The 27,862-nt window shown below is 50.8% G+C and overlaps 1 protein-coding gene across 1 annotated transcript; it reads left to right on the plus strand.

The window, feature by feature from the left end:
* The first annotated feature begins 601 nt into the window (after nt 1-601).
* On the plus strand, nt 602-27,862 carry TTLL3 (tubulin tyrosine ligase like 3). The gene is given in 15 exon segments (XM_077993360.1): nt 602-1,279; nt 1,511-1,599; nt 3,845-4,013; nt 4,150-4,247; nt 6,902-7,030; nt 8,501-8,615; nt 9,687-9,785; nt 11,448-11,643; nt 16,774-16,922; nt 18,595-18,838; nt 20,559-20,994; nt 25,381-25,522; nt 26,951-27,177; nt 27,364-27,586; nt 27,589-27,862. Coding segments are annotated over 15 exon segments (2,877 nt in total). The 5' UTR covers nt 602-888; the 3' UTR covers nt 27,759-27,862.

The following is a 27,862-nucleotide window of genomic DNA, read 5'->3' on the forward strand; positions in this document are numbered from 1 at the left end:
CCTGGGGGCCAGGCATAACTGTTCTGATCTATTACATTTCTTTCACAGTTGACTCAAATGATGATCAGTTTTTCCATTTCCAAGTTCCTGGGGAGGGTGTGCTCTGCACTTTCGTGTTACCCCCATATGCTGCCCTCGCTAAGGACCTTACCCTAGGCCCATCTGCCAGGCCCGGCAGGTCTGATCTGTCCTCGCCAGGCTCCAGCCACGCTGGCTGTCTTGTAGTTCTTAACCCTTCTCGGCTGTTGCTGGGACTGTTTGTTCCCTGAAGTGCTGTTCCTCCCTTTTCCCTGGTGACTCCTGACTCCTCGCATTTACATCTTCAGCTTAAATGTGTCACCTCTTCAGAGAGGACATCCTCTACCTCCACTTCATCTAAAATGCGTCCTCTTCCTGGTTTCACCTCTGCTTGTTCATTGCCCTTATTATACCTGTAACTATTCCCTTCCTTTGTTACTTTTTATTCCCCTCACTGGGCTGTAAGCGCCATGAGATCAGGGGCCATTTGTTAGCGCCTATAAATACTGTAGAATCGCCCAAACCCCACGGCCGGTGGCACCAGGAAGTACTGGATAAGGAACCGCGGCACTAACTGGGGCTCAGTGCTCTCTTCCGCCTTCAGTGCTCCACTCATCAAGGGTGTGGGTGAGGCCCCAGGTCCTGAGGAAGCCCTCGCTTGACTGCCCCGGGGCCCACCGCAGCCCCCAACCAACCCCGAGCGGTCTGATGGTGCCCAGGGAATGGTTTCCAAGGCAATAGCAAACGGGGCGGGGCTTGGAACGGAGGACAAGGCTCGAGCCTAGGCAGGACCTTCCCGGGAGAGGAGGCAGCGACGCGGAGGGGAGGCGGGATCAGGGGCGCTGGGAGGGCGAGCGCCGCGAGGGGCGCATGCAGGGCCCCGACGCGCCGCTGCTCCTGAGCGCTGGGGAGCTGGGGCCCGGGCGCCGGGTCTCGGCCTCCTGGTACCGCCAGGGGGGCGGCCCGGTGTGCAACTGGCTGCGAAAGCCGCAGCCGCTTGAGCCACGCACCAGTTTCCCCTTGGCCCGCCGCTCCGAGTTCCGTCCACCCAGGAGGCTGCCATGGCCCGGCCCTGCCTCCGCCCAGCCCGAGGAGGGCCACGCAGGCGGTAGATGCCAGGCGGGCAGCCCCGCTCCTGCGCGCCGCCTCGGCCGCGCCTTCAATACGCTGGTCCCAGGCACCCACGCCCAGGGCGCCGCGGATCCCCGCCCCCTCGGCCCCCCGCACACCCCGGTCCTGGATGACCCCTCTCCGCAGGATGGTGAGGCCCCGTGCGGCCCGTTCACTCTGGCCTACAGCGGCTGCGAGGACGACAAGATGCTGGGGTGGAGGGAGGGAATGGGGGTCGGGAGAAGAGCGGCCGAGGGTGGACATCTGGATGAAGGCCGGAGGCAGAGAAGAGGCGTGGCTATCGGCGGCGAGAAAAGATCCTGGGCCGAGACCCTAGGCCCAGGCCCAGTCTACCCCGCCCCTACTCCGCATCTTTCTGCAGGTTTCCCGGTCCTCTGGCGAGGATCCTCCAAGGCGTCTCACATGAACCGGCTCAGAAACGCCAAAATCTACGTGGAGAGAGCTGTCAAGGTCAGAGGAGGGGCGGGGGCGCTTAGAAAGGGCCCTGGGAGCGGCTCAACCTGTCTCCCTGCGCTGTTTTCTTATATCCTTAAAAAACAAAAGCAAAAGAAAAAACAACAGCAAAAACCCTCAACCACCACACCCATCTTCAACTACCTCCCCATTTACCCCTTCAGCACCAAACTTCTGGGCTCCCTCCACTCTGGTTCCCTGTGATGTCCCACTCTAATCAAGGTGCCTGGTGAGTTCCAGGGAGCCAAACCCAGCAGTGCCTTTCTGTTTTGATCTCGGTTGGGCACCCTGTATCTTTCTACACCGCTGCCCCACACACACCCTTCCCCTTGGCTGTCTGACTGCACGCTCCTCGTTTTCCTTTCTCCCTCTTTGGCTGCCGCTTTTCAGTGGCCTTTAAAGGTTCCTTGGCCATTAGTGGCCCCCTGGCCCCTTCCCCAGGTCTGTCTCCTTTGGCTGTGTCCTTGGCTGAGTCCGGTCAGTGTGCTGCACCCCCTCTGTGCCCCTTCCAGCCCAGCCTCGAACTCCACATCCGGTCGATCCAGCCCCCTACCTATCATCTACACCCAGAAAACTTAACAAGCATTTCAAATTCAGGTCCCAAACCAGACTTTGATCTTCCTGCCCAAACCTGTTGTCCTCCCCAGTCTGTGGTCTTTCCCATCTCTCAGTTCCTCAGGCCAGAAATCTCATCTCTCTGTTTCTTCACCCACAGGTCTAATCCCATCAGCAAAACCACTTGTCATCTCCACCTCCAAAACGATTCTCAACTCTAGCACCTTCTCCAGTCCGTGATGTAACCACTTTCATTTTAGTAATTGTGATTTCTCTCCTAGGCAAACCATGACAGCCTCCTAACTGGTCTGCCTCCATCCTGTCCCCTCATCTTTTTGCCATACAGCAGCAAGCCAAGCCTGGAAAGACTCCCTCAGTTACCCTTTTTTGTTCACGACACTCTTAGTATGAAATCCAAGTCCGTTCTGAGGCCTGCAGGCCTTCCACAGTCTGGCCACTGCCTACCTCCTCTGGGGCTTTCCCCATCATTTTCCATGCTCCACTCACTCTGGTCTCCCTTCAGTTCCTTCTGACCTCTCTCCAGCCTCAAGGCCTTTGCACATGCATTCCCCTCTGCCTGAATCGCCATTTCCCAGTTCTGTGCATTCGTGGCTTCCTTTCAACCTTCCCTGGCCATGTATTTCTAAGTAGTTTCTCTGGATCCCATTAAGTATGCAGTTTCTGGAGCCAAACTGCCAGGATGTAAATCCCTGCTCTTTTGCTTAACCACTGTGCGGCCTCAGGCACCCTGCTCAACTTCTCTATGCCTCTGTTTCATAGCCAGTAAAATGGAGATAACAGTATCTAATAAAAATGCATAGTATTGGCCGGGTGAGGTGGCTGACACCTGTAATCCCAGCATTTTGGGAGGCCAAGGCAGGAGGATCACTTGAGACCAGGAGTTCAAGTCCAGCCTGGCCAACACAGTGAAACTCAGTCTCTACCAAAAAATATAAAAATTATTTGGGCGCCGGGTGCGGTGACTGATGCCTGTAATTCCAGCACTTTGGGAGGCCAAGGTGGGTGGATCACCTAAGGTCAGGAGTTTGAGACCAGTGTGGCAAATATGGTGAAACCCCGTCTCTATTAAAAATACAAAAATTAGCTGGACGTAGTGACACACAGCTGTACTGCCAGCTACTGGGGAGGCTGAGGCAGGAGAATCGCTTGAACCCGGGAGGTGGAGGTTGCAGTGAGCCAAGATTGTACTATTCCAGCCTGGGTGACAGAGGAAGACTCCATCTCAAAAAAAAAAAAAAAAAAAAAAAAAATCTGGGCATGGTGGTGCACACGTGTAATCCCAGGTACTCAAGGAGGCTGAGGCAGGAGAATCACTCGAACCCAGGAGGAAGAGGGTGCAGTGAGCCGAGATTGTGCCACTATACTCCAGCCTGGGCAACAGAGTGAGACCCTATCTCAAACAAAACAAAACAAAAATGCTTAATGTATTGTTAGTAATGCATGTAAGTGCTCAGCACATAGTAGGTCCTCAATAAATAGTAGCCATTGCTATTATTATTACCATGCATATTTATTTCTCTACTTATTTATAGTCTGTTTATTTCTCCTACTGGAATATAAAAATTTCCTGATGGCAGTGTCCATACTGTCTGGTTCACCTTTATATCCCCTATGTCTGGTACTTATGTAATACTTATTGAAGAAGTATCCATCTCTCACCTTGCAGCAGAAGAAGATCTTTACAATCCAAGGCTGCTACCCAGTGATCCGGTGTCTCTTGCGCCGGAGGGGCTGGGTGGAGAAGAAGATGGTCCATCGCTCAGGCGCCACCCTGCTGCCACCCCAGAAGGATCTGGATAGCTCAGCGATGGGTGACAGTGACACCACTGAGGATGGTGAGTGGTTCCCTCCCTTTCCACAACTGTCCCTCCTGAGTCCCTTTTCTTTGGTTCCCACTGTCCCAAGGTTGAGGCCTTATGGACTATGGGGCAGGGAGAGGAAACTCATCAGCTCTGGCCTCTGCATCCACAGAGGATGAAGATGAGGATGAGGAGTTCCAGCCACCACAGCTGTTCGACTTGGATGATTTACTGAAATTTGATGACCTAGATGGAACACATGCTCTGATGGTGAGGGCCCTGGGGGACAAGATGAAGCAGGGGCTGCCTGCTTAGAGGGAGAGCATTGGTGTCCAGCTGGGTGACCTCAGACAAGTCCTTTCTTTCTCTGGGCCACAGTTTCCCTATCTGTAGTAAAAACTGCTTCTTTAAAGGCTGGATAGAGCTGGGCATGGTGGCTCATGCCTGTGGTCCCAGCTACTCAGGAGGCCAAGGTGGGAGGATCACTTGAGGCTAGGAGTTCAAGACTAGCCTGGGCAACATATAAGACTCAGTCTCTACAAAAAAAGGTAGAAAAACATTATCCAGGTGTGGTGGCATGTTCCTATAGTCCCAGCTACTCGGGAGGCTAAGATGGGAGGATCGCTTGAACCCGGAAATTACATGCTGCAGTGAGCTATGGTCGCACCACTGTACTCCAGCCTGGGCAACAAAGCAAGTCTCTATCTCTAAAAAAGAAATAAGTGAATAAAGGCTGGATAGGGCCGCAGAGTGGGGAGGGACACATCAGGCCTGTGTCCCATCTGGCCTGTGGTTCAGAGCTCTGCTAGGTCATACCAGATGCCAGCACAGCTTCCATGCATGGTAACTCCTCCTTCAAATAAAAACCCCATAGTTCACCTTCTCCCTCTGCTCTTGGTAAGTGAAGGTAGGAAGGAAGGACTTAAAAAGCTGTGGAAGAGGCGGAGTGGGGTGGCTTATGCCTGTAATCCCAGTACTTTGGGCGGCCGAGGCGGGCGGATCCCTTGAGGTTAGGAGTTCGAGACCAGCCTGGCCGACATGGTGAAAACCCATCTCTACTGGAAAAAAAAAAATACAAAAAAAAATTAGCCGGTGTGGTGGCAGGCACCTGTAATCCCAACTACTCAGGAAGCTGAGGCAGGAGAATTGCTTGAACCCAGGAGGTGGAGGTTGCAGTGAACTGAGATCATGCCACTACATCCCAGCCTAGGCGACAGAGTGAGACTCTGTCTCAAAAAATAAAAATAAAAAATAAAATAAAGGCCGGGCACAGTAGCTCACGCCTTTAATCCCAGCACTTTGGGAGGCCAAGGCTGATGGATCACCTGAGGTCAGGAGTTCAAGACCAACCTGGCCACTATGGTGAAACCCTGTCTCTATTAAAAAAATATAAAAATTAGCTGGGTGTAGTGGTATATGCCTGTAATCACAGCTACTTGGGAGGCTGAGGCAGGAGAATTGCTTGAATCTGGGTAGCGAAGGTTGCAGTGAGCTATCACGCCACTGCACTCCAGCCTGGGCGACAGAGCAAGACTCTGTCTCAAAAATAAAATAAAAATACAAAAATTAGCCAGGCGTGGTGGCGGGCACCTGTAATCCCAGCTACTCGGGAGGGTGAGGCATGAGAATTGCTTGAACTTAGGAGATGGAGGTTGTAGTGAGCTGAAATCGCACCACTGCACTTCAGCCTGGGTGACAGAACAAGCGATAACTCCATCTGGAAAAAAAAAAAAAAAAAAGCTGAAAGAGTTGGGTGTGATGATGTGGAGGACATGCATGTTGAGGTGAGGGTACTTGGGTTTCCATCTTGGTAGTGCCACTTACTGAGGTCAACTATATAAAATTGCCATTTCTGGCCGGGCGTGGTGGGTCACGCCTGTAATCGCAACACTTTGGGAGGCCAAGGTGGGGGGCTTATTTGAGGTCAGGAGTTCGAGACCAGCCTGGGGAACATGGTGAAACCCCGTCTCTACTAAAAATACAAAAAAAAAAAAAAATTATCTGGGTCTGGTGGCACACACCTGTAATTCCAGCTACTAGAGAAGCTGAGGCAGAAGAATCACTTGAACCGAGGAGACGGAGGTTGCAGTGAGCCAAAATCACGCCACTGCACTCCAGCCTCGGCGACAGAATCAGACTCCATCTCAAAAAAAAAAAAAAAAGCCATTTCTCTATGTCAGGAATGGCTGAATATTGGCAGCTTCATATGGGTCAATCTCATGAGCCCTTGGGCAAGTCACTTGCCTTCCTGTGCCTCAGTTTCCTCATCTGCAAAATAGAGATTACCTTAGCACCTACCACGTAGAATTGTGGTGAACCTTGAATGAACTGACATGGAAAGTGCTTAGAGCAGGGCCCAGCATGTGCTGACATTGGTTATGAATAATTATCCCACCTCCCAGAATTGTAGGAAGGATGGAGAGAGGTGGGGTCCATGAGAGAGCCTTTGTCACAGGCTGTGTGCCCATCAGCTTGGAGTCACCGTCCTGCCCCTGGGCAAGTCACTGATGACCATGGGCCAGAACAAAGTGTGACATTCAGTTGTGCAGCTTTGTCACTGCTTGGGGGCACCCTTAGGGGCCCTGCCTCCTCAGCGGCTAACTCCATAGGTGGGTCTATGTCTCAGTCTTTGGAATTTGCCGTGGTTTGATGAGGCTAATGCCAACTCCTTCTTCTCACGCTGCCACCTGTGGCATCCCTAAGGCCAAAAGGAACCTGAAAGGCTGGCTTGGCCTCTGCCCACCTGTGCCCTGGAGGAAGAGAAATCTTGAGTTACACAAAGATGATGTGTGGGTTAGAGTCCACTTTGGAAGCATCCTCTCCTTCCTGTTCACCCACCCTGCTCAGCAGGGCAGGGAGAGGCTGCCTTAGGCCCTGCTACCCACACTGGCCTCTGTGTTTCTGTCTCCTCCCTGTCTCCCCAGTCCCGCATGGTTCAGAATGAGACCCCCTACTTCATCTGGACCACTCGGCGGGATGTGCTCGACTGTCGCTTCCTCTCCAAGGATCAGATGATAAACCACTACGCCCGGGCTGGCTCCTTTACCACAAAGGTGGGCTCCCTAGAGGAGCAGGCAGGGCAGCCTCCAACTCCCCGCCCTTGGGCTGGCAGCCCTCCTCCCTGCTCTCCTTGTTAGTAAGAGGAAGTTCTCAGGGCAAGGGGAAGTATATAATTCAGAAGATTTGGAGTCTGACCAGCATCTGGCCGGTTCAAATCCAGCCCCTGCACCGTATCTGGCATGTGTAGATATAGTGACTAAAATGGGCTCCAGCATTCAAATGGGTCTGGAGGTAGAACAATCACCAAACCCAATGATAGTGAGCAAGCAGGCTCTTAACCTCCTAAGCAAAAGATATCTGGCTAATGAACCCATTCTGTCTTACCTGGGTTTCTTTTTTTTTTTTTTTGAGTGGAGTCTCACTCCGTCTCCCAGGCTGGAATGCAGTGGTGCAATCTCTGCCCACTGCAATCTCTGCCTCTCAGGTTCAAGCAATTCTTCTGCCTCAGCCTCCTGAGTAGCTGGGACTACAGGTGCGTGTCACCACACCTGGCTGATTTTTGTATTTTTTAGTAGAAATGGGGTTTCATCATGTTGGCTAAGCTGGTCTTGAGCTCATGACCTCAGGTGATCCACTTCAGCTTCCCAAAGTGCTGGGATTACAGGCATGAGCCATCATGCCCAGCCTTACCTGGGTTTCTTAGCAAGTGACTTCACCTCTCTGAGCCTCAGTTTTCTCATCTTTCAGTGAGAATACCAGTAAGGACTGTCTTCTGGGATTGTGGCAAGGATGAAGGGCTTTATAATAATGACCTGCCATTATATTATTGGTGTGGGTTAGGAAGGATTCTAGAAGAAGCAGCTCTTGTTTTGTTCTATTTTTAAGAGGTGAGGTCTTGCTATGTTGCCCAGGCTGGTCTTGGCCTCAAGCAGTCCTCCTACTTCAGCCTCCCAGAGTGCTGGGATTACAGGTGTAAGCTACTGCGCTTGGCCTTGGCAGCTCTTTAAGAATGTGAAAGGGTGGGCCAGGCGCAGTGGCTCACGCCTGTAATCCCAGCACTTTGGGAGGCCGAGGCGGGCAGATCACAGGTCAGGAGATCGAGACCATCCTGGCTAACACGGTGAAACACCGTCTCTACTAAAAATACAACAAATAAGCCGGGCATGGTGATGGGTGCCTGTAGTCCCAGCTACTCTGTAGGCTGAAGCAGGAGAATGGTATGAATCTGGGAGGCGGAGCTTACAGTGAACTGAGATCGCGCCACTGCACTCCAGCCTGGGCAACAGAGCGAGAGTCCATCTCAAAAAAAAAAAAAAATGTGAAAGGGTGGACAGGAGGGACGTCAGGCATTCTTGGCAAAGGACACTGCCCAGGCAAATATATGGTGATAGATGTGAGCAACTCAGACCTTGCAAGTGGGGCCAAGGCTCTGAGAGCATATCCAGTTGGGGTCTTTCTGAGCTGTCTGGGTGTGTGCTGAGTGTGGGCAGTCCCGCCCTGCCCTCTCAGCACTAACTCCGTAGGTGGGTCTATGTCTCAATCTCCGGAATTTGCCGTGGTTTGATGAGGTTGATGCCAATTCCTTCTTCCCACGCTGCTACCGCCTGGGGGCTGAGGATGACAAAAAAGCCTTCATAGGTAAGGAGACCCCCAGCCCCATGCCTGGACCTCAGGCTGACGGAGCAGGGCTGAAGCTCTGGCTCATGTTGGAGAGCAACAGGCCTCTCTTCATGTCCTCGTCTGCCCCAGCAGATTTCCTTTTCCACCCTCAATCCTTATCCTTCCCTAATGTGCCCTCCCTTAATGAGCCTCTTAGCTTGGTCAACTCTGACCTCCAGAAAAGCTCAGGTAGCTTGGCTTATATTCTAGAGCAGGTTCTAAAAGCTGGTCAGTCCCTTGAGTTTGGAATCCAGAACAGATTCCAGGCTTATATCAAGTTCCACTTGTTGAATTGGGTTCCAAAAAAGGCTGCAGGCTTTGGGTTTCTAAGGCAGACTAGGTTCCAATTCCACAATATGTTCCAAATTCAGGTTAGAATTTGGATCCAGATTCTATGCTAGGTTTAAATTACATTCAAAATCTGAAATATGACATAGTCTGGTTCTCAGGATAGAATAAGTATCAAAAGTAGGTGATGAACAGAAGAAATAAATCAGACAATGGGTCCAAGCCAGATTCTGAAGGCAGAATATGATCCAGGTCAGGTCAGATTTGGGGTCTGGTTCCACAACTGAAACAGGAGCAAGTCCTTTTTTTTTTTTTTTTTTTTTTTTTGAGACAGAATCTCACTCTGTCACCCAGACTGGAGTGCAGTGGCTCGATCTTGGCTCACTGCAAGCTCTGCCTCCCGGGTTTATGCCATTCTCCTGCCTCATCCTTCCTAGTAGCTGGGACTACAGGCTCCCGCCACCACACCCAGCTAATTTTTTGTATTTTTAGTAGAGACGGGGTTTCACTGTGTTAGCCAGGATGGTCTCGTTCTCCTGACCTCGTGATCCACCCACCTCGGCCTCCCAAAGTACTAAGATTATAGGCATAAGCCACTGCGCATGGCCTGAAACAGGAGCAAGTTCTAAACTCAGGCTCTAGAGTCAGAAAAGGTAGAGTCAGGTTCTGGATCCAAAATGGGGCAAGTCATGATCAGGTTCTGGAACCAGAACAGGCCTCAGGCCTAGGGGCTGAGCAGGGTATCCCCTGGCCTGGGAGCAGAGGACTTCTGGCTGACAGCTGCCCGCAACGTTCTCAAGCTGGTGGTGAAGTCTGAGTGGAAGTCATACCCTATCCAGGCAGTAGAGGAAGAGGCCTCAGGTAAGTACTGTGATTACCTCCACTCTCCTACCCATTTATCCTCCACCCGTCTGCCCTTCCACCTATCTGCCCTTCTACCTATCTACTCATCCACCCACCTACTGGTTCATTCACACATCTGTGTATGATTCACGTCTACCCATCTATCCATCCATCCATCCATCCATCCATCCATCCATCCATCCATCCACTCATCCATTCACCTATGTACCCACTTATTTACCCACTCTCTGATCTACCGATTCACCCACCCACACTTCCATTCATCCTTCCATCCTCCCACCTGTCACCCATTGTTAATCTCTTCATTCATCTACCTGACGTCAGCTCCATACTCCCCATCCATCTATCCACTCCCTGCCTACCTATCCTTCCACAGATCCATCTACCCATCTACCTACCTGCTATTCCATTCTCCTGTCTACTACCTATCTGTCCTCCAGTCCATCCACTCATCCATTTTTCTGTCCCAGGTACCTAGACACTTGTCTTCCCATCCATTTGTTAGTTGATCCACTCCTCATTCCACCCTCCCATGGGCCTGGCATGTGGCCAAGCACCCTGGAGAGGGGAGACTAAGAAGACATGGTCCATCCCTGCCTGTGAGGAGCTCAGGTCTCTGAGGAGGAGGACGCAGTGAAACTGGGCTTTACACATGGCCCGAGAACAGCTTAGGCCTGAACATAAGGAAGAGCTTGGAGTGGAGGGGGACACAGAGGAACCCTCACTATCATTGCATGCCAGCCCAACCACTGCCTGCCCTTTCCCTTTCTGGATTTAGCTCGTGCCTCCCGGCTCCTAGTCCTGTAATCCAGGGACCCATCAGTGAGGGATTCAGGGAAGTAGAGGCAGCTCTCCAGGAAGGAGGAAAATCCCTGCCTCTTCCAGAGGGAGACCTCCCCATTGCTGTCTCTTGCATGTGTCACGTACAGGGAAGGCTTGGTTGTGTGCCAGGATAAGGGGCAAAAGGGCCTCGGGTGTGGCTAGAGACCCCGTGCTTAAGCTTTTATGGTATAGGTCAGGCTGCAGGGGTCTGAGGGCCTCAGCTGTATATCAGGGTCTTCAGTGCACTGCGATGTTCGGGTGAGTCAGGTCTGTGGATGTGCATGGGGGTCTTCTGAAGGGTCAGTTTCTGTAATCACTTTCAGGTGTGTCAGGGCCTTGTGCAATAACAGTGCACACAGAGGTTAGTGCTTCTGTGGGCTAAGGGTTGTAGCTCTGTGTCAGGATTCTGGGAGTGGGTCTGGATTTCTGGTGTGTGGACTTAAGAAGCTGTGTCAGACGTGGGGGAGGGGTATTCATGTATAACTGGGTTCACATAGGCCAAGGCTCCCAGGTGCATTTTAGGCAGAGCCTCAGGTGTCTTACAGGTCCAAGGGGCAGAGAGGCTATAGGTGCTGTCAGAGGACTTGGGGACATTTAGGGCCAAGTCTTAAGTGAGTGACAGGTCCTGGGACAGTGGGAGCCAGGAGCAAGTGCTAGAGTTGCAGTGAATTTAGAGCAAAGCCTCAGCTAAGTGACACATCCCAGGGCAGTAAGGGATCTATCTAGGTACGTGCTGGGCCGCATGTAAGTGACAGGCCTCAGGACAATGGGGGCTGTGGCATGTGTCAGGTTACCTGCCTGGATATGGGATCGTGACAGGCCCCTCCCTATGTGCAGGAGACAAGCAGCGCAAGAAACAGGAGAAAAACCCAGTGTTGGTGTCCCCAGAGTTTGTGGATGAAGCTCTGTGTGCGTGCGAGGAGTACCTTAGCAACCTGGCCCACATGGACATCGACAAGGACCTGGAGGCCCCACTGTACCTCACCCCCGAGGGCTGGTCCCTCTTCCTCCAGCGCTACTACCAAGTGGTCCAGTGAGTCCCCTGCAGCTGGGACTTTGGGCTGTGGGCAGGTGTTTAGGGACAGGCCCTTTCTGTCTCGGGCAGCCCCCACCCCTTCCCCAAGCCTCCCGCCCATTTACCCTGCAGGTACCCTGCTCGGGAACCCTCAAGGACTCCCACTGCCTCCATGATAGGGTCTGGGCCACTCTTCTTGGTTCTTGGCATAGCATAGTCTCTAAGAGCATGGCTTGTGCCACCAAATGGACAGCACATTGCCCAAAGTGTGTGTTGTATGGATGTTAATTCTCCAGGAAGTAAATAGATTTTATGGAAAAAGGGCTTTTGTGGTCCATCACATTTGGAAAACACTGGATTAAGCAGTTAATTAAAGAGGCTTCCCTGGGGCAGTACTCTTCAGAACCTCTGGGTGGTGTAAGCCTACAGAATGTATCCTGTATACTCTCTCTGTAGGCTCCCACCCTGCCCTGCCTCCCACCAAGCATCCTGAGGGGCAGTGCTTTCTTTCTTTTTTTTTTTTTTCTTTTTTGAGACGGAGTCTCGCTCTGTCGCCAGGCTGGAGTGCAGTGGCACGATCTCGGCTCACTGCAAGCTCTGCCTCCTGGGTTCACGCCATTCTCCTGCCTCAGCCTCCCGAGTAGCTGGGACTACCTACAGGCGCCCGCCGCCACGCCCAGCTAATTTTTTATATTTTTAGTAGAGACGGGGTTTCACCATGTTAGCCAGGATGGTCTCGATCTCCTGACCTCGTGATTCGCCCTCCTCGGCTTCCCAAAGTACTGGGATTACAGGTGTGAGCCACCGCGCCTGGCCTGGGGCAGTGTTTTCTGAACACACTTTGGAGAAAGGTTCTCAGGCGGGGGAAGGGAGGACAAAGGTGAGCCTGGTGCTGCTTTAGGGAGATTCCATTCAGGAGAAGCATGCAGGAGCGACTGGAGGGAGAACAGCCCGGAAGGCAGAACACACAGTAAGCATTTTTTGAGCAACTCCAATGTGCCAAGCATTGTGCCAGGTACCAGAAATGAAGCGTAGCCCCTGTTCTCAACCGGGACACAGCTCAAGGTTTGAGACATGCAGGAAGCCAAGTGGGAGTGCTAGGAATCTCAGCTGGGGTGGTGGTAATGGAAAGAAATTGACAGATTTAATTACTCAATAGGGGAAACTGAAGAACAGAAACAAATGGACAGATTTAATTACTCAATAGGGGAAACCGAAGAACTAATGAATGACATGAGCAGCAGATCCATGTCATTAGCAAGTAATTCATTGCATCTTTTCTAAATGTCAGGAAATAACTTAGGTGACCCAATACTTTCTCTTTAGCTACTGGAAAATGTAAAGCTACCCATCTTAAATTAAGAATTATCAAGACAGCCAGACGTGGTGGCTCACACCTGTAATCCCAGCACTTTGGGAGGCGGAGGCGGGCAGATCACTTGAGGTCAGGAGTTGGAGACCAGCCTGGCCAATATGGCGAAACCCCATCTCTACTAAAAATACGAAAATTAACTGGCCTGGTGGCACATGCCTGTAATCCCAGCTACTCAGGAGCCACTGAGTAGTGTGAGCCACTGCACTCAGCCTAATTCGTTCAATATTTACTGTTAATGCTTCTCAACTTTTTAAAAAAACAAATCTACTCGGGGCGGTGGCTCATGCCTGTAATCCTAGCACTTTGGGAGGCCAAGGCTGAGACAGGAGAATTGCTTGAATCCGGGAGGCAGAGGTTGCAGTGAGCCGAGATCGTGCCACTGTACTCCAGCCTGGGTGACAGAGCGAGACTCCATCTCAAAAAAAAAAAAAAAAAAAAAAGAATTTTCGAGACCTAGAACATTAGTCATGAAGCACGAGTCCTTTTTATTTCTGGTGTGTGGGGGCAGGTTCTAGAGGGCTATAGGAATCTCTCTAAAGTCGGGATTACATAAAATATTGCATCATATAACAGACGTACACAGTGTTGAATGGTTCAGTACAAATGACCAGCATTCATACATTCCTTCAATATTTTATTTTAGTTTAGTTTTTTGAGACAGGGTCTTACTTTGTCACCCAGGCTGGAGTGCAGTGGTGCAATCTTGGCTCAGTACAACCTCTGCCTCCCAGGCTCAAGTGATTTTTCCCACTTCAGCCTCCTGAGTAGCTGGGACTACAGGTATGTGCCACCAGGCCTGGCAGATTTTTGTTTGGTGGGCCTACAAACAAAAATTTGTGTTTTTTTTTTGTTTGTTTGGTTGGCCTAATTCATTCAATATTTACTGTTAATGCTTCTCAACATTTTTTAAAAAACAAATCCACTCGGGGCAGTGACTCACGCCTGTAATCCCAGCACTTTGGGAGGCCAAGGCTGGTGGATCATGAGTTCAGGAGTTGAAGACCAGCCTGGCCAATATGGTGAAACCCCATCTTTTGTAAAAATACAAAAATTAGTGGCCAGGTGCGGTGGTTCACACCTGTAATCCCAGCACTTTGGGAGGCTGAGGTGGGCGGATTACCCAGGTCATGAGATCGAGACCATCCTGGCTAACATGGTGAAACCCCGTCTCTACTAAAAATACAAAAAAATTAGCCAGGCGTGGTGGTGGGCACCTGTAGTCCCAACTACTGGGGAGGCTGAGGCAAGAGAATGGCATGAACCCAGCAGGTGGAGCTTGCAGTGAGCTGAGATCGCGCCAGTGCACTCCAGCCTGGGCGACAGAGCGAGACTCCGTCTCGAAAAAAAAAAGCCACCCAGTTTTTTGTTTGTTTGTTTGAATCCTGGATTTTAAGAACTAAGCCAGCCAGGTTTTCATCAAGGTTGACTTTTCATTAAAATACTGTTGTTGTTTTTTTTCTTTTCACTAACTATAAAATCATATTGTCATGTCGAATATACTTTTTCAAATTACACTCCTGTGTGATACTTTCCTGGGCCACATCACAGATTACTGAACAGATGCTTCATGCTACGGACCACAGAAAAGTTTATCAGGACATAGGTGTGAGTACTGCTGGGAGACCTTGCCTAGCCCCCTGCATCTTGCTGTACTTGTTCCTGGCACTGCCCCAATGGCTGCTGCCTCCTCCTTAAAAAAGAGAAAGTTCTCCATGACTGGAGACATTCAAGATGCTAAAGTGTTACAGAGTTAGCTTTCCCTGAATAGGAGGCTCCCGTCCTATTCATTCAGAAGGAAAGAAATGGGAGAGTCTGGATGAGGTAGCCATCTGGTGTATTTTGTGACTTGGTTTAGTTCAGGACATTTTCTGTCCTGTAGAGAACAGGGTCACTCTTTGTCCATGAAACCCTGTCTGTGCAGCCCAGTTGCTGAGGCAGGCTCCTACCAAAGTACTTGCTGAGCCATCCGTTAATTCACTGAGCAAACTTTTAGGGAGTACCTGCTGAGTGCCAGGTGTGGTGCTTGGGGATGGGGATTACAGCAGAGAACAACTACAAAAAATGTTGCTGCTCTTACAGAGTTTACATTCTAGTTAGGGGATTCAGACAATAACCAAATAAGCAGATGTGTCAGGTGGGGGTAAATGATGGGGAGAAAAGCAAGAAGAGGTGTGATATAGATGTGCTTGAAAGGAATTAGGCTAACATTGTATCAGCCAATATTAGGCGCAGATTAAGAGAGGAATTAACCCCAAAAAGCACCTATGCATGGAGGAATCAGACAGGACAGAGTTTGAATCCTGGCTGTACCACTCAGCTTTCAGTGTATGGCCTTGGGTAAGTCCCTTAACTCTCAAGCTTCAGTTTACTTTTTTTTTTTTTTTTGAGATGGAGTCTCGCTCTGTTGCCCAGGCTGGAGTGCAATGGTGTGATCTCGGCTCATTGCAACCTCTGCCTCCTGGGTTGAAGCGATTCTCCTGCCTCAGCCTAATGAGTAGCTGGGATTACAGGTGCCCACCACCACGCCTGGCTAATTTTTGTATTTTTAGGAGAGACAGAGTTTCACATGTTGGCCAGGATGGTCTCGATCTCTTGACCTCGTGATCCGCCCACCTCGTCCTCCTAAAGCGCTGGGATTACAAGCATGAGCCACTGTGCCCGGCCCAGTTTACTTTTTATTTTATTTTAATTTAATTTTATTTAATTTTATTTTATTTTTTTGAGACCGAGTCTTGCTCTGTCACCCGCCCAGGCTGGAGTGCAGTGGCGGGATCTTGGCTCACTATAACCTCTGCCTCCCTGGTTCAAGTGATTGTCCTGCCTCAGTCTCCCAAGTAGCTGGGATTACAGGCACCTGCCACCATGCCTGGCTAATTTTTGTATTTTTAGTAGAGACATGGTTTTGCCATGTTGGCCAGGCTGTTCTCGAACTTCTGACCTCAGGTGATCCGCCTGCCTCCGCCTCCCAAAGTGCTGGGATTACAGGCATGAGCCACCGTGCCTGGCCCAGTTTACATTTCTCTAAAATGGGACCAGTGCTGGGTGTGGTATCTCATGCCTACAATCCCAGCACTTTGGGAGGCTGAGCAGGAGGATCGCCTGAGGCCAGGAATTCAAGACCAGCCTGGGTAACATAATAAGACCCATCTCTGCCAAAAATAAAAATTAGCTTGGATGTGGTGGCATATGCCTGTAATTCCAACTACTTGGGAGGCTGAAACTTGGACCTAGGAGTTCCTGGCTGCAGTGAGCCATGGTTTCACCACTGCACTTCAGCCTGGGTGACAGACCAAGACCCTGTCTCCAAAAAACAAAACAAAAAAAAAGTTGGGGGGCAGGGGGTGGGGTATCAGTAATACTTCCCTGGCAGGGCCTTGAGGGGATTAGTGAAAATATATGGAAAGCCCTTGTCACAGTGCCTGGCACATAGTGGTGCTTTATCATTAGGAACTGGAAAGATTAAATTCTGTCAAAGACAGTTTTAATGTAATAGGAAGGGGAGTGGCACAGGTGGAGTGCTGGAGTAGGGGGTGGTTTGCAGTTAATGGAATTTTATCAACCTTTCCCTTTCCTGTAGTCTGGGGAGGTTAGGATTTCAGGGGTGGCTTGAAGGTGGGGCCGGAGGCTTGGGCGGGACCTATGGATATCTGCAGGGAGGGCGTGACCGAGGCTGCCTGGAAGACAGTGGGGGGTGGTGGAATATATCTCCCCTTGCCCTCTCCGCCCACATGTCCCAGGTCCAGCCCTGCCCAAGTTCCATCATTTCCCCACAGCGAAGGGGCAGAACTCAGGCACCTCGACACTCAGGTCCAGCGCTGTGAGGACATCCTGCAGCAGCTGCGGGCCGTGGTACCCCAGATAGACATGGAAGGGGATCGCAACATCTGGATTGTGAAGCCGGGAGCCAAGTCCCGCGGACGAGGTGGGGGTCAGCTCCTACTTCCTGCCTTGGCACCTCCCATCTCCCAGTAAAGGCCAAGGAAGTTAATAGTGTAGGTCTATTGAAGCCAGATTGCCTGGGTTTGAGTCCTAGCTCTGCTACTGATATTCTTCATGACCTTGAGCAGGTTTTATCACCTCCCTGAACCCCAGTTCCCTCATCTGTGAAATGAGGAGGATGATAATACCTCCTGTGAGGTGAGGATTAAATGCAGTCATGCATCTAAAGCATGATTCCAAATCCTTAACATGCTTTAATTTATACAATCCTGGGAAACGAAGGCATGTGTAGGCTCTCACATGATCCGGAAGGATATCCATAAGGACCTGGAAGCAGCAGTTGGCTGCCCCTGGACAAGGAGATGTAATTTTTATTGTCTGCCCTTTTGTACTGTCTAATTTTTGTTTTGTTTTATAGTCTATTTATTATTGGTAGGAAAGTAATAGGTGCACATACTTTTTTTTTTTTTTTTTTTTTTTTTTTTTTGAGACGGAGTCTCGCTCTGTCGCCCAGGCTGGAGTGCAGTGGCCGGGTCTCAGCTCACTGCAAGCTCCGCCTCCCGGGTTCACGCCATTCTCCTGCCTCAGCCTCCGGAGTAGCTGGGACTACAGGCGCCCGCCACCTCGCCCGGCTAGTTTTTTGTATTTTTAGTAGAGACGGGGTTTCACCATGTTAGCCAGGATGGTCTCGATCTCCTGACCTTGTGATCCGCCCGTCTCGGCCTCCCAAAGTGCTGGGATTACAGGCTTGAGCCACCGCGCCCGGCCTAGGTGCACATACTTTTAAAAAGCCCAACACTGGCCGGGCGCGGTGGCTCACGCTTGTAATCCCGGCACTTTGGGAGGCCGAGGCGGGTGGATCACTTGAGGTCAGGAGTTGGAGACCAGCCTGGCCAACATGGTGAAACCCTGTCTCTACTAAAAATACAAAAATTGGCCACACGTGGTGGCAGGCACCTGCAATCCCAGCTACTCAGGAGACTGAGGCAGGAGAATCGCTTGAACCTGGGAGGCGGAGGTTGCAGTGAGCCGGGCTCGTGCCACTGCACTCCAGCCTAGGCGACAGGACTGTCTCAAAAAAAAAAAAAAAAAAAAGGCCAGGCGCGGTGGCTCAAGCCTGTAATCCCAGCACTTTGGGAGGCCGAAACGGGTGGATCACGAGGTCAGGAGATCGAGACCATCCTGGCTAACACAGTGAAACCCCGTCTCTACTAAAAAAACACACAAAAAACTAGCCGGGTGTGGTGGTGGGCGCCTGTAGTCCCAGTTACTCGGGAGGCTGAGGCAGGAGAATGGCGTAAACCCGGGAGGTGGAGCTTGCACTGAGCTGAGATCTCGCCACTGCACTCCAGCCTGGGTGACAGAGCAAGACTCCGTCTCAAAAAAAAAAAAAAAAAAAAAAAAAAAGCCCAGCACTTTAAATTTGTAGCCATGTATATATTCCTATTTAATCAAACAAAACTGGTTAATTAGGAAAAATTTAAAATCCTTAGCAAATTCCTGGCTTTCTCAAAGGGAACTGAGTTCTGGTTGAGGGAGACCACCTTTCCCACGCAGCCCTATCAGCTCCGAGGGGATGAGAGCTCATGACAAGCTGGCCCTTCTCCCAGCCCACGCCTGACCTTTCAATCCCTGACTGCCCTCCTCCCCCGTAGGCATCATATGCATGGACCACCTGGAGGAGATGCTGAAGCTGGTGAATGGCAACCCCATGGTGATGAAGGACGGCAAATGGGTGGTGCAGAAGTATATTGAGCGGCCCCTGCTCATCTTTGGCACCAAGTTTGACCTGAGACAGTGGTTCCTGGTAACTGACTGGAACCCACTTACTGTGTGGTTCTACCGCGACAGCTATATCCGCTTTTCCACACAGCCCTTCTCCCTGAAGAACCTGGACAAGTGAGCCCCTCTGTTCGCCTCCCACAAGCTCCCTGCCTAGTTGGGGAACTGGCAAGCAAACAGGCAATTACAGTGCAGGGGACTCGCGCAGCAGCGCTAGGCTCCATGCACAGACTGCAGGCAGGCGGGCTCTCATCCAGCCAGCTGTCCTTGCATCCAACAGATTTTTTATTTTTATTTTTTTTGACGGGGGGTGGTCTCACTCTGTTGCCTAGGCTGGAGTGCAGTGGCATGGTCACGGCTCACTGTAGCCTTGACTTTCTGTGCTCAAGCAATCCTTCCTCCTCAGCCTCCCAAGTATCTGAGACCACAGGCATGTACCACAGCTGATTTTTGAATTCTTTTATGTAGACATGGGGTCTCACTATGTTGCCCAGGCTGGTCTCAAACTCCTGGGCTCAAGCGATCGTCCCACCTTGGCTTCCTAAAGTGCTGGGATTACATTGTGCCTGGCCCCTCCAACAGATTTGATCAAGTGTGTACCTTATGCCATGCACTGTTCTGGGCACTTGGGGTATAGCAGTGAACAAAACAAGATCCTGGCTCTCAAGGGCTTACATTCTAGCAGGGAGAAACAGACAAGCAATGAACACAAGTGAAATTATCTAACAGGTTCAAAGATTATTTGGGCCAGGCGCAGTGGCTCACACCTGTAATCCCAGCACTTTGGGAGGCTGAGGCAGGCAGATCACCTGAGGTCAGGAGTTCGAGACCAGCCTGACCAATATGGTGAAACCCCGTCTCTACTAAAAATATAAAAATTAGCTGGGTGTGTTGGCGGGCACCTGTAGTCCCAGCTACTCGGGAGGCTGAGACAGGAGAATTGCTTGAACCTGGGAGGTGGAGGTTGCAGTGAACTGAGATCGTGCGACTGCACTCCAACCTGGGCAACAGAGCAAGACTCTGTCTCAAAAAAAAAAAAAAGATTATATTTGTCGTTGGGGGAAAAAGGGAAGCAAATGTAGAGCAGGGGAAAGGAGGTCAGAAGTTTTGAAAACCAAGATGTCGTGTTAAGTTCTGGGGTGAGAGAAAGCCTTGTTGAAGCCTGAATTCAAATTCTGTCTCTGCAGCTTCCAAGTTGTTTGACTCTGGTCATGTGAAAACCTATTTAAGCCTTGGTTTCCACATCTGAAGAATGGAGGCAGTAGTATGAAATTCATAGCTATCAATTATTGAGTGCTTCATATGTGATAGTGCTAAGCACTTTGTATCCATTATCTTATTCTTCATAAGAACCCAGTGAATACTTCCTGTTCACCAGGTCTGAGGAAAAAATAAAAAACAGTGAAGTGGGTACTGTTACTACCCTCATTTTGCAGATGTGAAGAGCACGCAGGTTAGACGACTTGCCTAAGGTCTCACAACTAGTGTGGAGATGGCACTTGACCGCGTCCTGGTGATGACGGGGCCATACCCTTACCCACCCTCTTATCTTCCAAACACTGAGATGGTTAACTGAGACTATGCACAAAGCACTTAGTACTGTGGCCCCCATAATTAGCGCTCTCAGAGCAGCCCTGAGAGATAACAGTAGTTCTGGCCCTAAAGGAATGTGGTGGGGCCCAGGCCTCTGTCCTTTTTGTCCTTCCCAGTAGGGCCCCATCTCCAGTTGAATAGTGCAGGGTGGCCCAGGGCTGGTTCCAGGACTTGCCTGTCCTCCCTGAACTTGGATGGGAGAGACACAAGGGCCTGGACTTCAGTTTTCTGCTCTCTGCCCCAGCTCAGTGCACCTGTGTAACAACTCCATCCAGAAGCACCTGGAGAACTCATGCCATCGGCATCCACTGCTTCCCCCAGACAACATGTGGTCCAGCCAGAGGTTCCAGGCCCACCTGCAGGAGATGGGGGCCCCAAATGCTTGGTCCACCATCATCGTGCCTGGCATGAAGGATGCTGTAATCCACGCACTTCAGACCTCCCAGGACACTGTGCAGTGTCGGAAGGCCAGCTTTGAGCTCTATGGTGCTGACTTTGTGTTCGGGGAGGACTTCCAGCCCTGGCTGATTGAGATCAACGCCAGCCCCACCATGGCGCCCTCCACGGCAGTCACAGCCCGGCTCTGTGCTGGCGTGCAAGCTGACACCCTGCGCGTGGTCATTGACCGGCGGCTGGACCGCAACTGTGACACAGGAGCCTTTGAGCTCATCTATAAGCAGGTGAGGAGGTTGGGCCCAGGCAGGACCCCAGAGAGTCTGCACCCTCTTCCAGGCAGCCCCATAGTGGAGCATAGGACTCTGCAGTCAGACCCAGTTTAAGACCCAGATTCAAGTCCTGGTCCTGCTAAGGTGACCTCGCCTCCTTGAGCCTCAGTCTCCTGATCTTTGAAATGGGGATATTATTACCAACTTTCTCATGGGAATGGGAGAATAAAATGAATTAGTGTATGGGGATAATATTTCTAGAGAGGCATATAGCATAGTCGTAAGAGCAGAGATTCTGGAATCTCCTTGGTTTCTTCTTTTTTTTTGAGATGGAGTCTCGCTCTATCTCCCAGGCTGGAGTGCAGTGGCCCAAGTTTGGCTCACTGCAAGCTCCGCCTCCTGGGTTCACGCCATTCTCCTGCCTCAGCCTCCCGAGTAGCTGGGACTACAGGCGCCCGCCACTGCGCCTGGCTAGTTTTTTTTTTTTTTTTTGTATTTTTTAGTAGAGACGGGGTTTCACCGGGTTAGCCAGGATGGTCTCGAACTCCTGACCTTGTGATCCGCCAGTTTCGGCCTCCCAAAGTGCTGGGATTACAGGCTTGAGCCACCACGCCCGGCCGTCTCCTTGGTTTCAAATTACTGTTCAGTGACAACAAGCTGTGTGACTTTGGACAAGTTCCTAACCCCTAGGTCTCCTCATCTGTAAGAATAAAAATAGTACCTAACTCACAAAGTTAGGTACTATGAGTTGTGAGAATTAAATGAGTTGACAAGTAAAGTACTTCATTTTCATTTATTTATTTTTGAGACCGAGTCTCGCTCTTTTGCCCAGGCTGGAGTGCAGTGGCATGATCTTGGCTCACTGCAACCTCCACCTCCTGGGTTCAAGCGATTCTCCTGCCTCAGCCTCCCAAGTAGCTGGGATTACAGGTGCCCACCACAACGCCTGTCTAATTTTTGTATTTTTAGTAGATACAGGGTTTCTCCATGTTGGCCAGGCTGGTCTCAAACTCCTGACCTCAGGTGATCCGCCCACCTCAGCCTCCCAAAGTGCTGGGATTACAGCAGGAGCCACCGTGCCCAGCCAGTAAAGTACTTTAGAATAGTGCCTGGCACATAGTAAATGCTACTAAGTTTTAGCTAATGTTATTACCTAATAAGGTTAGGAGTTTCATCATGTATAACCTGTAAAGTGCCTGAATGTATAGTAATAGGCAATTACTGGTAGCTACTATTATTATTAGTATTATAATTATTTCACTCATCTTGCTTCAAAGAGAGATTGGAGTCTACTTGTAAAATAGAACAGCATTTTAAAAAATCAGTCAGACAATTGATTGCAAAGCTTTCTGAGCTCTGGATAGAATTTCTTGTGGCAGTTTAAGTGGCTTCTGATTAGCATTCGGCTTCTGTCAAGGTTTGGTTACAGGAAGAGAGCATACCGATCACGTGACCTAAGTGACCTCGTCTTTATTACAGTTATTGATCATTTCTTTTTTTTTTCAAGATAAGAGTCTTGCTCTGTTGCCCAGGCTGGAGTGCGGTGGCGCGATCTCGGCTCACTGCAAGCTCCGCCTCCCGGGTTCATGCCATTTTCCTGCCTCAGCCTCCCAAGTAGCTGGGACTACAGGCGCCCGCCAGCACGCCCGGCTAATTTTTTGTATTTTTAGTAGAGACAGGGTTTCACTGTGTTAGCCAGGATGGTTTTGATCTCCTGACCTCATGATCCGCCCACCTTGGCCTCCCAAAGTGCTGGGATTACAGGCGTGTGCCACCACGCCCGGCCCCGATCGTTTCTTAAATTAATATATTGGCGTTTTGGTTTCAAAAAATGTAAATGGGGAAATACATGGGCAGGAAAATATGAGCAAGCTGAGGGAAAAGGTGCCATTGTAGTGCAGTGCTCCCAATGCCAGTGCCCAGGCCAGAAGCATGTGAAAGCTTCTAAAGGTATGGATGTCAGGAGGCTCCACCCCCAGAGATTGACCCAAGATGTCTAGCTTGGGGAGGTGACTACGCATCTGCATTTTTCAAATTTCCCCCAAACATCTTTTTTTTTTTTTTTTTTTTTTTTTTTTTTGAGACAGAGTCGCTTTATCATGCAGGCTGGAGTGCAGTGGCACCATCTCGGCTCACTGCATCCTCCGCCTCCCAGGTTCAAGCGATTCTCCTGCCTCCACCCCACTGAGTAGCTGGGACTACAGGCGCCCGCCACCATGCCTGGCTAACTTTTTGTATTTTAGTAGAGACAAGGTTTCACCGTGTTAGCCATAATGGTCTCGATCTCCTGACTTCGTGATTCACCCGTCTCGGCCTCCCAAAGTGCTAGGATTACAGGCATGAGCCACCGCGCCAAGCCCTCTAAATGTCTTTTATTGCTGATTTGTTCTTGTTTTTAGGCCAGCACATAGTGAAGGCTCACACCTTGCACTGGTTTTTTGTCTCTTTTCATCTAGGCCAGCCCCAGTGCCTTTTGACACCACAGTTTTGATCTTTTGAGGGGCCAGGCCGGTTGTTTTGTAGAACTGTCCCACATTCTGGATTTATCTGATTGTTTCCTTATGGTGTTATTTACCTTGGTCTTTTGTTAGCTGATTGTCTCAGGAACTAGAAGTTAGGTCAGACAGCTTGATGAGGTTCAGGTTAAACATTTTTGCCAAGAGCACTTCAGAGGTGATGTTGGGTACCTCATGTGGCATCACAAGGCACATCCTTTGACAGTGTCTCACAGTTAGTGCTGCTGAGTTTGACTGTGGGTTACAGCGGTGGTTACGAGATCTCTCCATTATAAGCTACATCTCCCCTTTGCAATTAATTTTTTTGTAAGGTGTTGTGTTGGCTCTGTCCAGATGACTGTCATTTTCCTGTCATCCATTCATCTAATTGTTTTGATACCAGTTTTGATTATTGCCTATTTTATTAGAGTTGCAAAATGGCAAATGTCTAATTCTGTTGTTCCTTCTGCATTTATTAGCTGAGATTCTTCTTTAAAGATGAGCTTTCCCTCATCATTTGGGGCCACTCGGGAGTGCTGATAGCTATATTTTTATTTGATTAAAAAGAATTTTTTTTAAATTTTTCTTTTTTTTTGAGACAGAGTCTTGCTCTGCCACCCAGGCTGGAGTGCAGTGGTGCTATCTCGGCTCGCTGCAACCTCCGCCTCCTGGAATCAAGTGATTCTCCTTCTTAGATCCCAAGTAGCTGGGATTACAGGTGCCCACCATGGCTGGCTAATTTTTGTGTTTTTAGTAGAGACGGGGTTTTGCCATGTTGGCCAGGCTGGTCTCCAACTCCTGACCTCAGATATTCACCTGCCTCAGCCTCCCAAAGTGCTAGGATTACAGGCATGAGCCACCATGCCCGGCAATAGCTGTATTTATTTATTTATTTATTTATTTGAGACGGAGTTTCGCTCTTATCACCCAGGCTGGAGTGCAATGGCGCGATCTCGGCTCAGTGCAACCTCCGCCTCCTGCATTCAAGCAATTCTCCTGCCTCAGCCTCCCAAGTAGCTGGGATTACAGGTGCCTGCCACCATGACCTGCTAATTTTTTTGTATTTTTAGTAGAGACAGGGTTTTGCCATGTTAGCCAGGCTGGTCTCGAATTCTTGACCTCAAGTGATCTGCCAGCCTTAGCCTCCCAAAGTGCTGGGATTACAGGTGTGACCACCGTGCCCGGCGGATAGCTGTATTTTTAACAAGCTCCAAGTAATTCTGATGTTTAGATAGATTCTGATCAGGATCCTTCAGTGGCACAGAAGATACCTCCAATTGACTCCAGGTTGCTGGCGAGGCACAGGGAGCTCTCCTGGAGCCCAGCTGAGGGCAGGACACACAGCTTGGCCTGATAGGAACTGAGAGTTGTAAGGGAGTCCCTCTCCTTGGACCCTTCTCTCTGCCTTCCTCTGCGTATTCGCTAATTCATTCTCTCCACAGACTGTCTTCTTTAAGGTTCTTAATTTCTGCTCCCCCAAAACCTGGGTTCACACGAGGCTCTAGGGAGGCTCCAAGCCTCTTACCTGTCTGGGTGGCGTAACTCAAACTCCCTGTGCAGAGAATCTGATTGGCTGAGCTCAGGAAGCTGTCCACCTGCAGTAGCCTGTGCAGTGGAGCCACACACATTCCAGCAGGGGCTGGGGGCAGCTTAGGAGGGAAATGTGGCTGAGGGGTGCTGGTGGGACATGGCTGGGATTCCCCCATTCCTCTGGGCTAGCAATTCCTGGAGCTCTGTGACTCTAGGTACTGACTCAGAGGTGGGCTTTCCATTTCTCAGCTCAGAAATGTCTCTTTGACCGGATGCCTCAGAAAGTAATTCCACCCATCTCTACCCTGGGTCCCGCTGGGCCAAGGATTCCACTACCACTGACTGAGTGGGCCTTGTCTCCTCTTCTTGCCCACAGCCTGCTGTGGAGGTGCCCCAGTATGTGGGCATCCGGCTCCTGGTAGAGGGCTCCACCATCAAGAAGCCCATGGCGATGTGTCATCGGCGGATGGGGGTCCGCCCAGCAGTCCCTCTGCTGACCCAGCGAGGCTCTAGGGAAGGCAAGGACTTGGGGACCCCTATCCACAGGTCAGCTTCTAGGAAAGGTGCTGGGGCCAGGAGCCTGGGGCACAGTGAGAAGCCAGTCTCCACTGCCACCACTTCAGCCCTCGGAAAGGGGAAGAAAGGCAAGGCGAAAAGTGCCACAGCCCTGGTCTGCCCCAATCTCCCAGAGTGGGACGCCCCCAGCACCAGGATAGGCTGCATTTTCACTATGACCTTTTCTAGTGGGGACAGGCAACCCCACCACTTGAACAGATTGCCGTTGAGTCCGAAGAACCCCCAGGCCCTGGGTAAGACCATTTGCCCAAAACACCCAAGTGTCCCAAGGCGATTTATTCCTGCTCTCCAGGCCCCTCCTAACCACCTGGATCAGCCACCCCACCAAAGAGCCACCAGTAGCAAGTAAAAGCCACTACTCACAAAGTATTCTTTAAAAATACACAGCCAAATTAGCTGGGCATGGTGGCGCGAGCCTGTGGTCCCAGCTACTCGCGAGGCTAATGAGGATGGCTTGAGCCCGGGAGGTCAAGGCTGCAGTGAGTTATGATTGCACCTCTGCACTCCAGCCTGGGAGACAGAGCGAGATGCTGTCTTAAAAACAAACAAAAAAAGCACTTTGGGAGGCCGAGGCGGGCAGATCACTTGAGGTTAGGAGTTTGAGACCAGCCTCGCCAACATGGTGAAACCCCATCTCTACTCTACTAAAAAATACAAAAATTAGCCAGGTGTGGTGACAGGTGCCTATAATCCCAGCTACTTGGGAGGCTGAGGCATGAAAATCGCTTGAACCCGGGAAGCGGAGGTTGCAGTGAGTTGAGATTGCACCATTGTACTCCAGCCTGGGCAACAAGAGCAAAACTCTGTCAAAAAAAAACAAAAAAAACCCGGCCAAATAAGTATTGTCTCCTCCAAAGTAGTGACTCTGCGAGGCAGAGTGATTTATTTCAAAGACGACCTTATTTCAAAGATGCCAGAACTTAAGCCCAGGTTGTTCTCTCCAGCGCCCACGCTTTTCCCACTGCAGTATTCTGCCTTTGCCTTCAAGCAGTCACCTCTGGGGAAAATAACTAACATGTGTCCAGCACTTAACAGTGTGCCCCATGCCACTACCTGCCCAGCTCCTTTAGTGCCTACACCAGCCTAGCAAGGTAGGTGCTATTATCCCCATTTTCCAGCCAAGATATCAGGAAGTTTAAAGAAGTTGCCCAAGGTTGCACAGCTCAGAAGGGGCACAGCTGGGATGCAGACCCAGGTCTGTTGGACTCTACCCTGTTTTCTTCTCACTGCCTCTGGAGGAGGAACCCGGAGGGCTCCATCTGCCTTTACCCCGCCCCCTCCACATCCCCCCATCCTCCACACACACCTTTTAGGGCAGCTAGGCCACCTTGGGACCCCCTAGGCCCTCACAGCTTCTCTTGCTCCCACAGCCCCTCACCACTTCCCCAGCCTCCACACCAAGGCCCAGCTGCCTTCTCCCCATGTACTCCGACACCAAGGCCAGATCCTCAGACGACAGCACAGCAAGCTGGTGGGCACTAAGGCCCTGTCGACCACAGGCAAGGCCTTGATGACTCTACCCACGGCCAAGGTCTTCATTTCCCTCCCACCTAACCTTGATTTCAAGGTGGCACCCAGCATCCTGAAGCCAAGAAAGGTGGGCCTCGACCTGTGGCTCACACCCAGTGGACCGTGCTGAGCATGGGGTCAGGGCTGGAGGGCACAGGCAGACGGCAGCTCCCAGGCTGGCTGGCACCCCAAGGGAAGAGCTTGTCTCCCTCAGAAGCCCCTTTCTCAACAGACTTCTGACCGTCTCCCTCTTCTCCCCTCCTTTCACACTGAGGCTCCTGCTCTCTTCTGCCTCCGAGGCCCCCAGCTGGAAGTGCCTTGTTGCCTCTGCCCTTTGAAGTCGGAACAATTCCTAGCACCCGTAGGAAGGTCAAGGACAAAGGCAAGTTCAAGGCCAAACTGCGACAAACCCAGGGCTGAGGCGTGCCCCATGAAGAGGCTGAGCCCCCTGAAACCCCTGCCCCTTGTTGGTACATTCCAGAGGCACAGGGGCCTGGGGGTATGAAGCTAGGGAAGCCCCTGCTTCGATTCCCCACTGCCCTTGTCCTGGATCCAACACCAAATAAAAAGAAACAAGTGAAGTATTTGGGGCTTGGCTCCATTGCTGTTGGAGGGTCAAGAGTGGGTGGGGCGAGGCCATGTACCTCAGGGTCCACAGCAAGAGCCTGAGGCCATCAGCAGCTCCGCCATGCAGCGAGGCCCAGAATTCTCACCTAAGGACAGACATGGGGCTTCCTATTTAGGGACTCCCCCAGCATCTCCAATCCAGAGGT

The sequence above is a fragment of the Macaca mulatta genome, chromosome 2 (genome assembly GCF_049350105.2).
Source record: "Macaca mulatta isolate MMU2019108-1 chromosome 2, T2T-MMU8v2.0, whole genome shotgun sequence".
Taxonomy (NCBI): domain Eukaryota; kingdom Metazoa; phylum Chordata; class Mammalia; order Primates; family Cercopithecidae; genus Macaca; species Macaca mulatta.